At 40.8% G+C, this 13,182-nt stretch overlaps 1 protein-coding gene across 1 annotated transcript in view; it reads right to left on the reverse strand.

Annotated features, from left to right (window-relative positions):
• Positions 1 to 13,182, reverse strand: part of LOC309663405 (gamma-crystallin B-like) — a 309,600-nt gene that overhangs the window by 2,174 nt on the left and 294,244 nt on the right. Inside the window, exon 2 of the mRNA XM_082467410.1 lies at positions 220 to 3,081. Coding sequence (XP_082323536.1) covers positions 220 to 342 — 123 coding nt within the window. The 5' untranslated portion in view covers positions 343 to 3,081. The remainder of the gene's footprint in view (positions 1 to 219; positions 3,082 to 13,182) is intronic.

Genomic DNA, 13,182 nt, shown 5'->3' on the forward strand with positions numbered 1-13,182 from the left:
TTTAAAACATGAAACACTGGGAATATGTGATTTTAAGAAAACCACCACAGAGTTCATGAAGAACGGCTTGCTGTCTGGGACACCCTTCTAGAATGGACTGCGTGCATTGGGGTCACTCCCCCTTTCTGCTCTCCAGGTGGAACGATTTGGTTGAAGGCTGACAGTTTTTAATGGCTTTGATTTCCAAAGAGAGGAAGGCAAAGACAGAGCCACACTCACTGGGGGGATGAGGCGGCAGGAGCGGACGGAGTCGTTGAGGCCCATCCACTGCTGGTATTCGGGGTAGTCGCCGCGTCGCAGGAAGTACTGGTGGCCCTGGTAGTTGGGGCGCTCGTAGAGCATCCAGCAGCCGCTGTCCACCCGGATGGAGTTGCAGCGGCTGAAGTAGGGCTGCAGGTTAGGGCAGTCGCTGCTGCACTCGTAGCAGCGGCCCTGGAAGCCCCGGTCCTCGTAGAAGGTGATCTGCAAAATGGGAAATGTGGAAGCATGAAGCGATTTGCATCCCCTCTGAAGATGCCGCGACGCGGCAAAGGTTGAGCATCAGGTACCCAGCACTTACCTTCCCCATTCTGGAGAGAGGGAGCAGGAGGTGTTCGCTGGATGCAGTGTGGGACTAGGGGGAGGGCCGCTGTATAAATAGCAGCCCTGACTGCTGCCTCCGCAGGAAATCACACAAAAGGAGCCCATTTCGGTGAGTAAGGGGATTTGCAAGCTCTCCGCTCTCCCTCCCCCTGGTCACTGTGGTTAGCTGAATGTTTACTCTTATTCTTTCTGGTAGGTTCGGGTTGTTCTAACTCACAAAAGCTGCTGTTGCCACCAAAATGAAAAGTCTTTAGCGTTTAGAAGGATGAGCGAAATTCTATCCCCATGCTTTTATTTTATAGCCTGGTCTGCTTAATTGACTCCTTAAAGGTAATTAAACTAAACCACGTGTTCTGCTCAGGGACTGGTGTTTAAAAACAAAACAAAACAAACAAAACAAAACAAAAATACTTCTTGAAAACCAGAATTTAAATAATAAGAAATCTTAAGGAAGAGGGAATCAAATAATCTGTGAAAATGCTTTGAAAAGCATAAAGCATAGTTCAAATTCAAGATTCTGTGATCATCGATGTTGTTGTTTGGGGGCCTATCTTGAGTAAAATTGATACTTGACTGGAAATTTGTGGGCTCCCTGAGGCCAGGAATTCTCTCTTTTTCCTTTCTGCCCCTGAGCCCTAGAGCAGGGGCTGGGCACATAGTAGGCCCTCAGTCCTTGGCTTTGACCTGAAAGAAAGCAGATTGCTGTGGCCTTCCTGTCTCACATCTCCCTTGGAGCCCACATCCTTCCTTCTGCTGGTGGCTGCCCAGAGACTTGCTCGCTCTTTGGGGTCCCTGGGCTCCTTCAAATGTCCTAATATCTATCTTTCCTCTTCACCGTGATAAACTCTTGCTCACTTGATAAGGGTGATTTGAGTTAGTGTAAGGAGTAATGTAGAAACCCTCAAGGTACCACACCCTCTACTTCCTCAGACTTTTGAGATGCTAGACAGTACCAGACAACAGAGCATCTTGATACCAGGCCAGACAACAGAGTATCTTGACAGTATGGATTTCACAGTGTGATATGGGGACCTCTAAGGTCCCCAAGACACTTTCAAGGGGTTCATATGGTCAGAACAGTTTTCATAACAATACCAAGATGTTATTTGCCCTTTTTACTCTTATCCCTTCGCAAGTGTACAGTGGAGTTTTTCCAGAGCCTATATGACGTTAAAGAGATTTGGTAAAATGTAAAGCAATTCCAGTCTTTTCATTGTTTTTGCTTTGGAAAATATGGTTATTATTCATAAAATATGTTATTTATGTTAACATGTAATAGGTTTACTACCTAAGGCTCTTCCTATAAAAAGGGGAACCCACAGTGAGTAGGAGTCCCCCTATTGGAATAGAACCAACACAGTATCCAGCAGACACCCAGGCCCTGGCATGACCCTCCATGGGACGATAAAGAGTATAGGTGGTTACAGGCTGGCTCCAGTCTATTTCATAGCCTATGTCATGTGACAGTGTAGAATTCATCCTGACCTCTTGCAAAACTGGTGGCAGCACTAACAGAGCCTTAAGGCAAACAATTATATTAAGACATTTTAGGGATCAAATAAAATACTAGAAATAAAGCAGGCCGTCCCACGGTATCCGTGGGATTGCTTCCAGAACTCCCGTGGATACCAAAATCTGCAGATGCTCAAGTCCCTTATACAAAATGGAGTAGTATTTGCATATAACCTACACAATCCTCCCATATACTTTAAATCATCTCTAGACTACTTATGATACCTACTACAATGTAAATGCTGTGTAAGTAGTTGTGAATACAGTGTAAATGATATGTAAATAGTTGCCAGTGTGCGGCAAATTCAAGTTTTGCTTTTTGAAAATTTCTGGAATTTTTTTTCGAATATTTTAGATCTGTGGTTGGTTGAATCCATAGATGCAGAACTCGTGGATACAGAGGGCTGACTGCATTGGCTCAAGAGGTTGGTGACAGAGACAGCTTTACCTGCTGACTCCAAAGTCATGGGAAAGATTGAGTCAGAGGCCTACACACAAGCCCTTTTACATGTATAGTCAGCTTCTGATGTTAGAGCGTCAGGGATCTGGACTGGGTCAGGCAGGGGGTGAGTGGTGCATTCGGGGCCTGCATCATTGCTTAGTGGAGGAGCAAGTGCTTGCAAACGACCCTACCTGTGACCACCTACCTGCCTAGCTCATGCCTTGCATTCACACTGCTTCTTCTAAAGCTCTCTCTCTCTTTTTTTCTTTCACAGTACTTACAAGCACCATGAAATTCTTGAATAGGCACTATTTCTGGTGAACACATTCAGGGAACAATGGCAGCATCCATCCATCCATACTCCTGCAGTTACTGCTTGAGTAATCTTTGGAAAGCCACTTACCTTCCCCAAGCCCCAGTTTCCCCATTTGTAAAATAGGAATGACAATGAAAATCAAAGGAGATAATGGACTTGAAAGCACATGGTAAATTGCAAAGTAATACCAGTGGTTAAAAACATTATATCATTCATATTTTAATAAATGCTAAAGGTGCCCAAGGCTGAATCAGGAAGAAATAGAAAATATGAACAGACCAATTACCAGTAATGAAATTGAATCAATAATTTAAAAAACTCCCCAAAAATAAAAGTGCAAGGCCAGAGAAATAGTTGAGGGAGATTAAGAAGTACAAATTTTCAGTCACAAAATAAAGGAGTCCTAGGTATGAAATGTACAGTGTGAAGAATATAGTAAACAAGTATGTAATGTCTTTGTATGGTGACAGATGACAACTAGGCTTATCATGGTGATCATTTTGAAATGCATAGAAATACTGAATCACTATATTGTGCACAGGAGCTAACATAGTGCTATAGGTCAATTATACTTCAAAAACAAACTCATAGGAAAAGAGATTTGATTTATGGTTGCCAGAGGTGGGAGGTGGGGGTAGGTAGTGGTGGTCAAAAGGTACGAACTTCCAGTTATAAAATAAATAAGTACTAGGGATGTACGAGTAAATAAGTACAACATGATAAAGATAATTAACACTGCTGTAAGTTATATATGAAATTTAGTAAGTGAGTAAATCCTAAGCGTTCTCATCACAAGGAAAAATATTTTTTTTCTGTTTCTTTAATGTTGTATCTATATGAAATGATGAATGTTCACTAACCCTATTGTGGTAGTCATTTCATGATGTATGCAAGTCGAATCATTATGTTTTACACCTTAAACTCATACAGTGCTGTATGTCAATTACATTTCAAAGAAACTGTGAAAAAACCCAAACCAAAAAAAGAAGTTAATAATCAGTGCTTGCAATTAAAAAAAAAAAAATGCTGAAGTCGATAATAGCATTCCTTGCTACATTAATCAAAAATAAATGTGTTTCTGGGCTTTGATGTCATAGCCTTCGTTTTTGCTTATGGTATGGAGACTAAGTATGATCAATTGGTAATTTCATATACTGGAATGCTTTGATCAAATTTAGCAAAGATCCTTTGATAATTTTGATTTCACAATCAAATGATGACTGTCATTTATGTGTGATCTGGAGCAAGATGCTAAGAGAAGGACTGACGTGTGTGACGATCGTGCAGTCAGAGCAGATGGAGTTGTTGAAGTCCTCCTAGTGCTGGTGGTGGATGAACCAGCCCAGACCGGCCAGCCCTTGCTGTCCACCTGCATGCAGTAAATTGCTGTGGTTGAAGCACGGCTGCAGGTAGGCGTGGTCGCTGCTGCCCTCATAGGAGGGAATCTGCAATGCAACATGCCAACAGTAAGGGAAATCCTCTCAAGAACACACTGTCGTGAGTTCATTGACCAGCCCCTGTTGTAAACCCACTTCACTGTGGTTGGTGGACTGCAGATGCAGAGGCCAGGGGCGTCATCATCTGTAACAGAGGCTTAGGGGTGTATGGGCTGGTGTGTGTGTATGTGTGCGCATTTCAGATCTAGCAGGTGATTTAGGCCTGATTTGGCTAACAGTAGAATTTTCCCCCCTTTCTCATTTCTGTGTCACCAGTGAGGTTTTTTTATGTGTTTACTTTTAGTTTTCATTACATTATAACTGTATCCTTTCTCTTAAAGTGCTTTGGAGGTCTTTGAAGCAGTATAGAAAGGAAAGTTGATATATAATGAACAAGGCACAAGAAGTGTCCTCACATTATTTTATTGAACCCTTTTTTGGTTAAGTAGAGAAATAGTACGAGTAGACACAATTCATACTGAAATGTGTTTTAAATCTTGGCAGTGCAGAAGGGAGATTTTTTTCCCCCATCTTGCCTCTAAATTCAAGATGTCTGATGATCTGGGCCTATGGAAGGAAGCTGTTCCTAATACTGGAACACCTTCCCTTCTTAGAGGCTTATCAAATTCCATCCAATCTTCAAGGCAGTCCAGGTTCCTCTTCTCACGATGCCTCCTCTTACAACCAGCTTTTACTTGTCTCTCCCTTCTCTGAACGTTTACATCCATTTCATTAAAACCCAGCTTAGCACTTAAGCATTGACTTTATCATATAATGTCTCCTTTTCTTGGTTTAGTGTCTTTTTTTTGACATCTTTATTGGAGTATAATTGCTTTACAATGTTGTGTTAGTTTCTGCTCTATAACAAAGTGAATCAGCTATACATATACATATATCCCCATATCCCCTCCCTCTTGCGTCTCCCTCCCACCCTCCCTATCCCACCCCTCTAGGTGGTCACAACGCACCCAGCTGATCTCCCTGTGCTATGCGGCTGCTTCCCACTAGCTATCTATTTTACATTTGGTAGTGTGTATATGTCCATGCCACTCTCTCACTTCGTCCCAGTTTACCCTTCCCCCTCCCCATGTCCTCAAGTCATTCTCTATGTCTGCATCTTTATTCCTGTCCTGCACTTAGGCTCTTCAGAACCTTTTTTTTTTTTCAGATTCCATATATATGTGTTAGCATACGTATTTGTTTTTCTCCTTCTGACTTACTTCACTCTTTATGACAGACTCTAGGTCCATCCACCTCACTACAAATAATTCAATTTCGTTTCTTTTTAATGGCTGAGTAATATTCCATCGTGTATATGTGCCACATCTTCTTTATCCATTCATCTGTCGATGGACACTTAGGTTGCTTCCATGTCCTGGCTATTGTAAATAGTGCTGCAATGAACATTGTGGTACATGACTCTTTTGGAATTATGGTTTTCTCAGGGTATGTACCCAGTAGTGGGATTGCTGGGTCGTATGGTAGTTCTATGTTTAGTTTTTTAAGGAACCTCCATACTGTTCTCCATAGTGGCTGTATCAATTTACATTCTCAGCAACAGTGCAAGAGGGTTCCCTTTCCTCTACACCCTCTCCAGCATTTATTGTTTGTAGATTTTTTGATGATGGCCATTCTGACCGGTGTGAGGTGATACCTCATTGTAGTTTTGATTTGCATTTCTCTAATGATTAGTGATGTTGAGCATCCTTTCATGTGTTTGTTGGCAATCTGTATATCTTCTTTGGAGAAATGTCTATTTAGGTCTTCTGCCCGTTTTTGGATTGGGTTGTTTGTTTTTTTGATATTGAGCTGCATGAGCTGCTTGTATATTTTGGAGATTAATCCTTTGTCAGTTGCTTCGCTTGCAAATATTTTCTCCCATTCTGAGGGTTGTCTTTTCGTCTTGTTTGTGGTTTCCTTTGCTGTGCAAAAGCTTTGAAGTTTCATTAGGTCCCATTTGTTTATTTTTGTTTTTATTTCCATTTCTCTAGGAGGTGGGTCAAAAAGGATCTTGCTGTGATTTATGTCATAGAGTGTTCTGCCTATGTTTTCCTCTAAGAGTTTTATAGTGTCTGACCTTACATTTAGGTCTTTAATCCATTTTGAGTTTATTTTTTGTGTATGGTGTTAGGGAGTGTTCTAATTTCATTCTTTTATATGTAGCTGTCCAGTTTTCCCAGCCTGGTTTAGTGTCTTCAACAAGGTAATAAGCTTAAGGGTAAGGGCCATGTCACACTTCTCTATCCCCCATGATTATTTACTAATTAATTATATGGATAGAGTCCTGGAAACAAGAAAAACAGTTAAGCAAGTGATGCCCATTTTATTGCAAATGATTCTGATTTTATTTTGGAAAACAATAACTCGCCCACATGAGGTCACCTGTGTGGATGTTCAGAGACACAGCCGTCATTCTCTCCCACTCAGTCCTCTACCACGTCCCCTGGTTCTGATAGCCTCCACTCCTGTCTGGTCCTTGGTGACCTGGGAAAACTTGAAGGGAGGTAAAAATGGCCCAGAAATTGGGCAGGCTGGTGTAGGATGGCAACAGGGAGGCCTTCCTGAGGGGAGGGGAGGTGTTAGAGCACCACCAGAGCTCTCCCGTGAAGGTCTCAGAACCTACCTTTAACTGCTAAAGGAGAGAGACAGGAGAGATGGCCTGAGAAAAAGAACAAAAATGAAAGAAAAGGTGATGAGCAACATTTTTGCAAAGAAAAATAATGAGATTCCCAGCCATTTCCTTGCATTTTAGAAGATGGATGGGTCAATGGAATAAGACATTGGGTCCTGGATGCTGCAAGACATGCTTTGTTCTGTCTCTTTGTAGTATCGGCCAACATCCCAGTCTAAAATATGTGGGAGATTAAGGGACTGAGCCAATGAGCCTTTTAGCACAAATATTTGATTCCAAGTTTAAAGTTATATACAAGTTTTTTGTTTTTCCTTTAAAAAGAACTGCAAAACTTGTTTTAAAAAAGACAGGTCTTACTTAAATTTTAAAAAATTTAAAAAAAAATTTAAAAACCATTTAAAGTTCTTTAGGAACTCATGGTTAAACAAACTCATATATCAAAATACATAGACTTGCATGTCAAAATATTTGAATGGATCTAATATAACCCTGGTTTCTTCTAAAAACAAAATAGTTCATTTAAGAGCCATTAAGGGACTTCCCTGGTGGTCCAGTGGTAAAGAATCCGCCTTACAATGCAGGGGACGTGGGTTTGATCCCTGGTCAGGGAACTAAGATCCCACATGCCACGGGGCAAAAAAGCCCGTGTGCTACAACTACAGAGCCCACGTGCCCTGGAGCCTGTGTGCCACAACTAGAGAGAGAAAAAACCACAACTAGAGAGAAGCCCGCCTGCTGCAACAAAGAGCTCTCTCATGCCTCAACTAAGACCCAACACAGCCAAAAATAAATAAAAATTAATAAATAAATAAATCTTTAAAAAAAAAAGAGCCATTAAATTACCTGAGGCCTGTTAGAAGGCTCTGTGGAAATAGTTCATTACCCTCCTTGCCTCGCTTCCCGCATACAAATGTTTTAGTTTGTCAGCTGGGTTTTCCTGAAGTGTTTGCAGACTTCTTTCTCTGGTAACCACTTATGTGTCTCCCAGATGAAACCTCTTGAGTTCATCAGCACATCATTGACATGACCCTGCTGAAGGAAGCCACATCTGTGCTCACTTAAGTAGGCAGGATTGAACCTGCAGCAAACTTTACAGCACTCACTTGGCTCATGATGATGGAAATAATACTAGTTAATAATGACAGCCTACTGTATGAAGAGTGTTTAGTGTGTTCTAGACATTGTACCAGGAATCTTATATAGAGTACATCATGTAGCTAACACAGCACAATTATTATCAGGACTTTGCCAAATATTTGAGAGATCCAGGGCAAGAGCATAAATAGAGGCCCCCTCCACCACCCCATGGACCACCCTCCTCCCTTCTCACTCCCTCACATGTCCAAACTCCATCCACATGCTCCACCCCCCCATCCCGACCATGCCCCCCAAACAGCTGCCCTTTGAGTACCAGTGTCCTTGGGTGAGTGCGTGAAGACTCTGTCTTAGATTTTGGAAGCAAGGGTGTAAATGGAGGAAATTCTGGAGCTCCAGGTATAAGGAGTGTGGTCTAGAAGACGTGTGGGCATGTCCCTGTTGTTCCACACATTCCTGTCCTGTGGGGAAGATGGTATCTGGAGGAGGCCAGAGGAGGATCTCTGAACACCCGTTCCAGGCCAGGGTCCCCAGTTGACCAAGTCTAATCACATACTGATCACTATGAGAAACAAATTCAAAAAGGTACACACAGCTAGTAAGTAGAGGCACTGGGAATTGAACTCAGGTCTGTCAGCCTTGAAGGCCTAAACTAATTGTTTCTGCATATAACAATGACTTGTTTTAGAGGTTATGTTTCTAGATGTGCATAGCTTATATTTTTCCTAATTCTACACTTCTCATAGCAGGTTCAATGTCATTCTTTTTTTTTTTTTAATTTGTAAAGGGCCTAGCACCAAAGTAGCCTGTTCTCCCTACCAACCTTGAGAATATTTGGCTTTAACAGGAATTCTGGTAAATTCTAGTGGATTCTTCAATTGACTGATTGCTGCCAGGCTGATTTCTTCAGCCTGGCTCTAGGATCTCAGCATTAACTGACTGCAAAGGGCTCCTTAATCCCTGAGTCACTGATTTGTGTGTAGCCTTCTAAGACAGCAGTAATGGGTGACTATTAAAAGGACATTGAGGGGGGCTTCCCTGGTGGCGCAGTGGTTGGGAGTCCGCCTGCCAGTGCAGGGGACACGGGTTCGGGCCCTGGTCTGGGAGGATCCCGCATGCCGCGGAGCGGCTGGGCCCGTGGGCCACAGCTACTGAGCCTGTGCGTCTGGAGCTTGTGCTCCGCAGCAAGAGAGGCCGCGACGGTGGGGGGCCCGCGCACCGCGATGAGGAGTGGTCCCCGCTTGCCGCAACTGGGGAGAGCCCTCGCACAGAAACGAGGACCCAGCACAGCCTAAAATGAATAAATAAGTTTAAAAAAAAAAAAATTAGGAAGTGATATTTCTTTGAAAAAAAAAAAAAAGGACATTGAGGATGTTCACATTTCCTTGAATTAGAGATTTTTTTTTTAGAAAATAGCTAATTTACTTTGCCCCCCCCCTTTTTTTGAAGTCCATGTATATAGCATAACAAGGTAAAACTGATGGAGTGATGACTACTATTTATTGAGCTTCTTTACAGGAGGCATCTCATTTATTTCTCATAAGAACATGCAAGTGGGAAAACTGAGGCTTAGGGAGCATAAGTAACTTGCTCAAGGTCACACAGCCATTAGGTGGTCAAACCAGAAACCATGTCCATGGACCTCAAGGCCTACATTGGTAACCATTGAGATGCTCCACCTTGAAACCTAATACAGTCTTAAAGAATCAGAGCTGGAAGGAAACATGGAGCTCCTCTTGTCCACACCCCTTATTTTATAGAGAAGAAAACTTGTGGCACACTGAGCTTTCTTAGATAAAACGCCGTTTTCTAAACCCTTAAGTTCACTAGATTAAAGCAAAACAAAACAAAACCTCAGGTTAAAATTATTTTCAGTGAGACATCTGACCTGGGTTTTCCTTTTTTTTAAAAAAAAGCAGAGCTCATATTTCATTAGTCACCCAACAAAGGACAACACACTATGGTTTAACTAAGCTAGTGGCAAAACAACAAATCTTTCTGTATATTTGGTATTGGTAAGAGCCACAGCAGTTTAATAATATGTGTATCTTCATATTTATAATTTATACCATATGTTCCTTCAGCAAGAAGGACTCTTATTCTAAAAGGTTATTTATTTCTTAAGGTTCTGTGTCGGGTGTTATTATTTTTAAACAGCTTTGTTGAGATATAATTCACATACCATATAGTTTACCCATTTAAAGTGTATAATTCAATGGTTTTAGTATATTCACAGTTATGTGCAACCATCACCACAGTCAATTTTAGAGCATGCCCATCCCACAGTGAGAAGTCCTGTACCCTTTAGTTTTCGTTGCTTTATCCACCCATCCCCCACACCTAAGCAACCCATGAATCCACTTACTGTCTATAGATTTGCCTATTCTAGTTATTTCATATAAATGAATCCTATAATATGTGGTCTTATGTGACTGGCTTCTTTCACTTAGCATAATGTTTTCAAGGTTCATCCATGTTGTAGCATGTATCAGTACGTCATTCCTTTTTATGGCCAAATAATATTCTATTGTTTGGATATATCACATTTCATTTATCCAATCATCCACTGATAGACATTTGGGTTGTTCTCACCTTCTGGTTGTCGTGAATATTGCTGCTATGAACATTCATGTATACTTTTTTTAAAAATAAATTTATTTATTTATTTATTTATTGGCTGCTTTGGGTTTTCATTGCTGGGCATGGGCTTTCTCTAGTTGCGGCGAGCGGGGGCTACTCTTCGTTGCGGTGCGCACGCTTCTCATTGTGGTGGCTTCTCTTGTTGCAGAGCATGAGCTCAAGGCACGTGGGCTTCAGTAGTTGTGGCACATGGGCTCAGTAGTTGTGGCTCATGGGCTCTAGAGTGCAGGCTCAGTAGTTGTGGCGCACGGGCTTAGTTGCTCCACGGCATGTGGGATCTTGCTGGATCAGGGCTTGAACCCATGTCCCCTGCATTGGCAGGCAGATTTTTAACCATTGCACCACCAGGAAAGTCCCCATGTACACGTTTTTGTTTGAACACTCATTTTCAATTCTTTGGAGTATAAACATCAGAGTGGAATTGCTGAGTCATATAACTCTATTTAACTATTTGAGGAAATACCAAACCATTTTCCACAGTGGCTGCAACAGTTTCCATTCCCACCAGCTATTTATGAGAGTTCCAATCTCTCCACGTCCTTACTAACATTTGTTATTTTCTGTTATTTTTTTTTTCCTAAAATTATTATAACCATCCTAGTGGGTATTAAGTGCTACCCCACTGTGGTTTGATTTGAATTTCCCTAATGACTAATAATGCTGAGCATCTTTTCAGTAGCTTCTTGGCTATTTGTATATCTTCTTCATAAAGATGTATATTCAAATCCTTTGCCCATTTTTTATTTGTGTTGTTTATCTTTCTGTTGTTGTTTTAAGAGTTTTTATATATTCTGGATACTAGACTCTTACCAGATAAAAAGTTTGTAAATATTTTCTCCCATTCAGTGGGCTGTCTTTTCACTTTCTTGATAATATCCTTTGAGTCATAAAAGGTTTTAATTTTGATGAAGTTCAATTTATTATTTTTATTGTTATTGCTTGTGCTTTTGGTCATATTTAAGATATCATTGCCTAATAAAAGATCACAAAGGTGTATGTCTCTGTTTTCTTCTAAGAGTTTTATAGCTTGAGTTCTTTGATGATTTTGAGTTAATTTTTATATGTGGTATGATATGGGGGTCTAACTTTATTCTTTTGCATTTGGATTTCCAGTAGTCCCAGCACCATTTGTTGAAAAGCTATTCTTTCCCCATTGAATGGTCTTAGCACCCGTGTCAAAAATCAGTTGAGCATAGACATATGGGTTTATTTCTAGACTCTCAAGTCTATTCCATTCATCTCTATGTCTACCCTGTGCCAGTACCCTGCTGTCTTGATTACTGTTGCTTTGTGGTAAGTTTTGAAATTGAGAAGTGTGAGTACTCCTACTCTGTTCTTTTCTCAAGAATGTTTCAGCTATTCTGGGTCCCTTGCAATTCCATATGAATTTTAAAATTAGCTTCTCAATTTCTATGAAGAAGTTAACTGGGACAGAGCACTATTTTTGCTTATGTAAATTTATGAAAAGAATTAGCATTCTGGGAGAGCAGCTCTACTCTAGTGGAAAGAAATGCCAGAGGTATGCAGGATAACAAATATTCTTACTTCACTCTGCATAGTTGAGTCTTCCATAATTGAATCTTGATAAAAGTTCATATTGGAGTCCAAAATAAAGATGAGTATACAGTACTGCTGAATTTGAGGAAACCCTGATAATACATTAATTTCTTACATTTATATTTGTACAAACATTTAAAGATAACAAATTGTGTTAACAATCTTTCCCCAGCTGTTCATTATAATTATCCTGGAAATTAGCGAGACAGGAATTTATTATCACCTGTAGTTTTCAATAAGACAACTTAGGCACAGAGAGAATAAGAAATGACTTGCTCGAAGAGATAAGCTAGGAAGTGGAGTAACCAACCATCCTAGTTTACCTGAGACTGAGGGGCATTTTATTAGTAAGTAGAAGAGGCAGGATAACAACTCAGGCCCTTTAACTCATTTTATTTTTATTAATTAATTAATTCCATATGAATTTTAAAATTAACTTCTTAATTTCTATGAAGAAGTTAACTGGGACAGAGCACTATTTTTGCTTATGTAAATTTATGAAAAGAATTAGCATTAATTAATTAATTAATTTTTGGCTGAGTTGGGTCTTTGTTGCTGTGCGCGGGCTTTCTCCGGTTGCGGCGAGCCCCAGGCCCTTTAATTCTTAATTTAACACTTCTCCTCCCAGATGACCTCATCATGCGTACTTGACCTTCTCTACTTTGGGAATTCCGCTTAAAACTTCTCTTTTCACTCAGCTTTTCTTGACTAATCTTACCTGAAACTTCAGCTGCCCTAACCTCTCCAGCAATCCTTTGTCTTTGGTATCCCAGCCACAACTGGTTCTATATTTTCTCCTGTATATGGGTTTCATAGTTTTTCATTATGTTTCTTTCCTCTCTCCCTCAGATCGTGGGTCATAGAGGCAGACAGTGTTTCTCCCTCCTTCCCATGACATGAGTGGGGACTTCATAATTACTGCTGCCTGACCAGCAGGAAGTAAGTAGACATTCAAGACACTTGACCTTCA

Source organism: Balaenoptera physalus (genome assembly GCF_965194825.1).
Source record: "Balaenoptera physalus genome assembly, chromosome: 6".
In the NCBI taxonomy this organism is placed as follows: domain Eukaryota; kingdom Metazoa; phylum Chordata; class Mammalia; order Artiodactyla; family Balaenopteridae; genus Balaenoptera; species Balaenoptera physalus.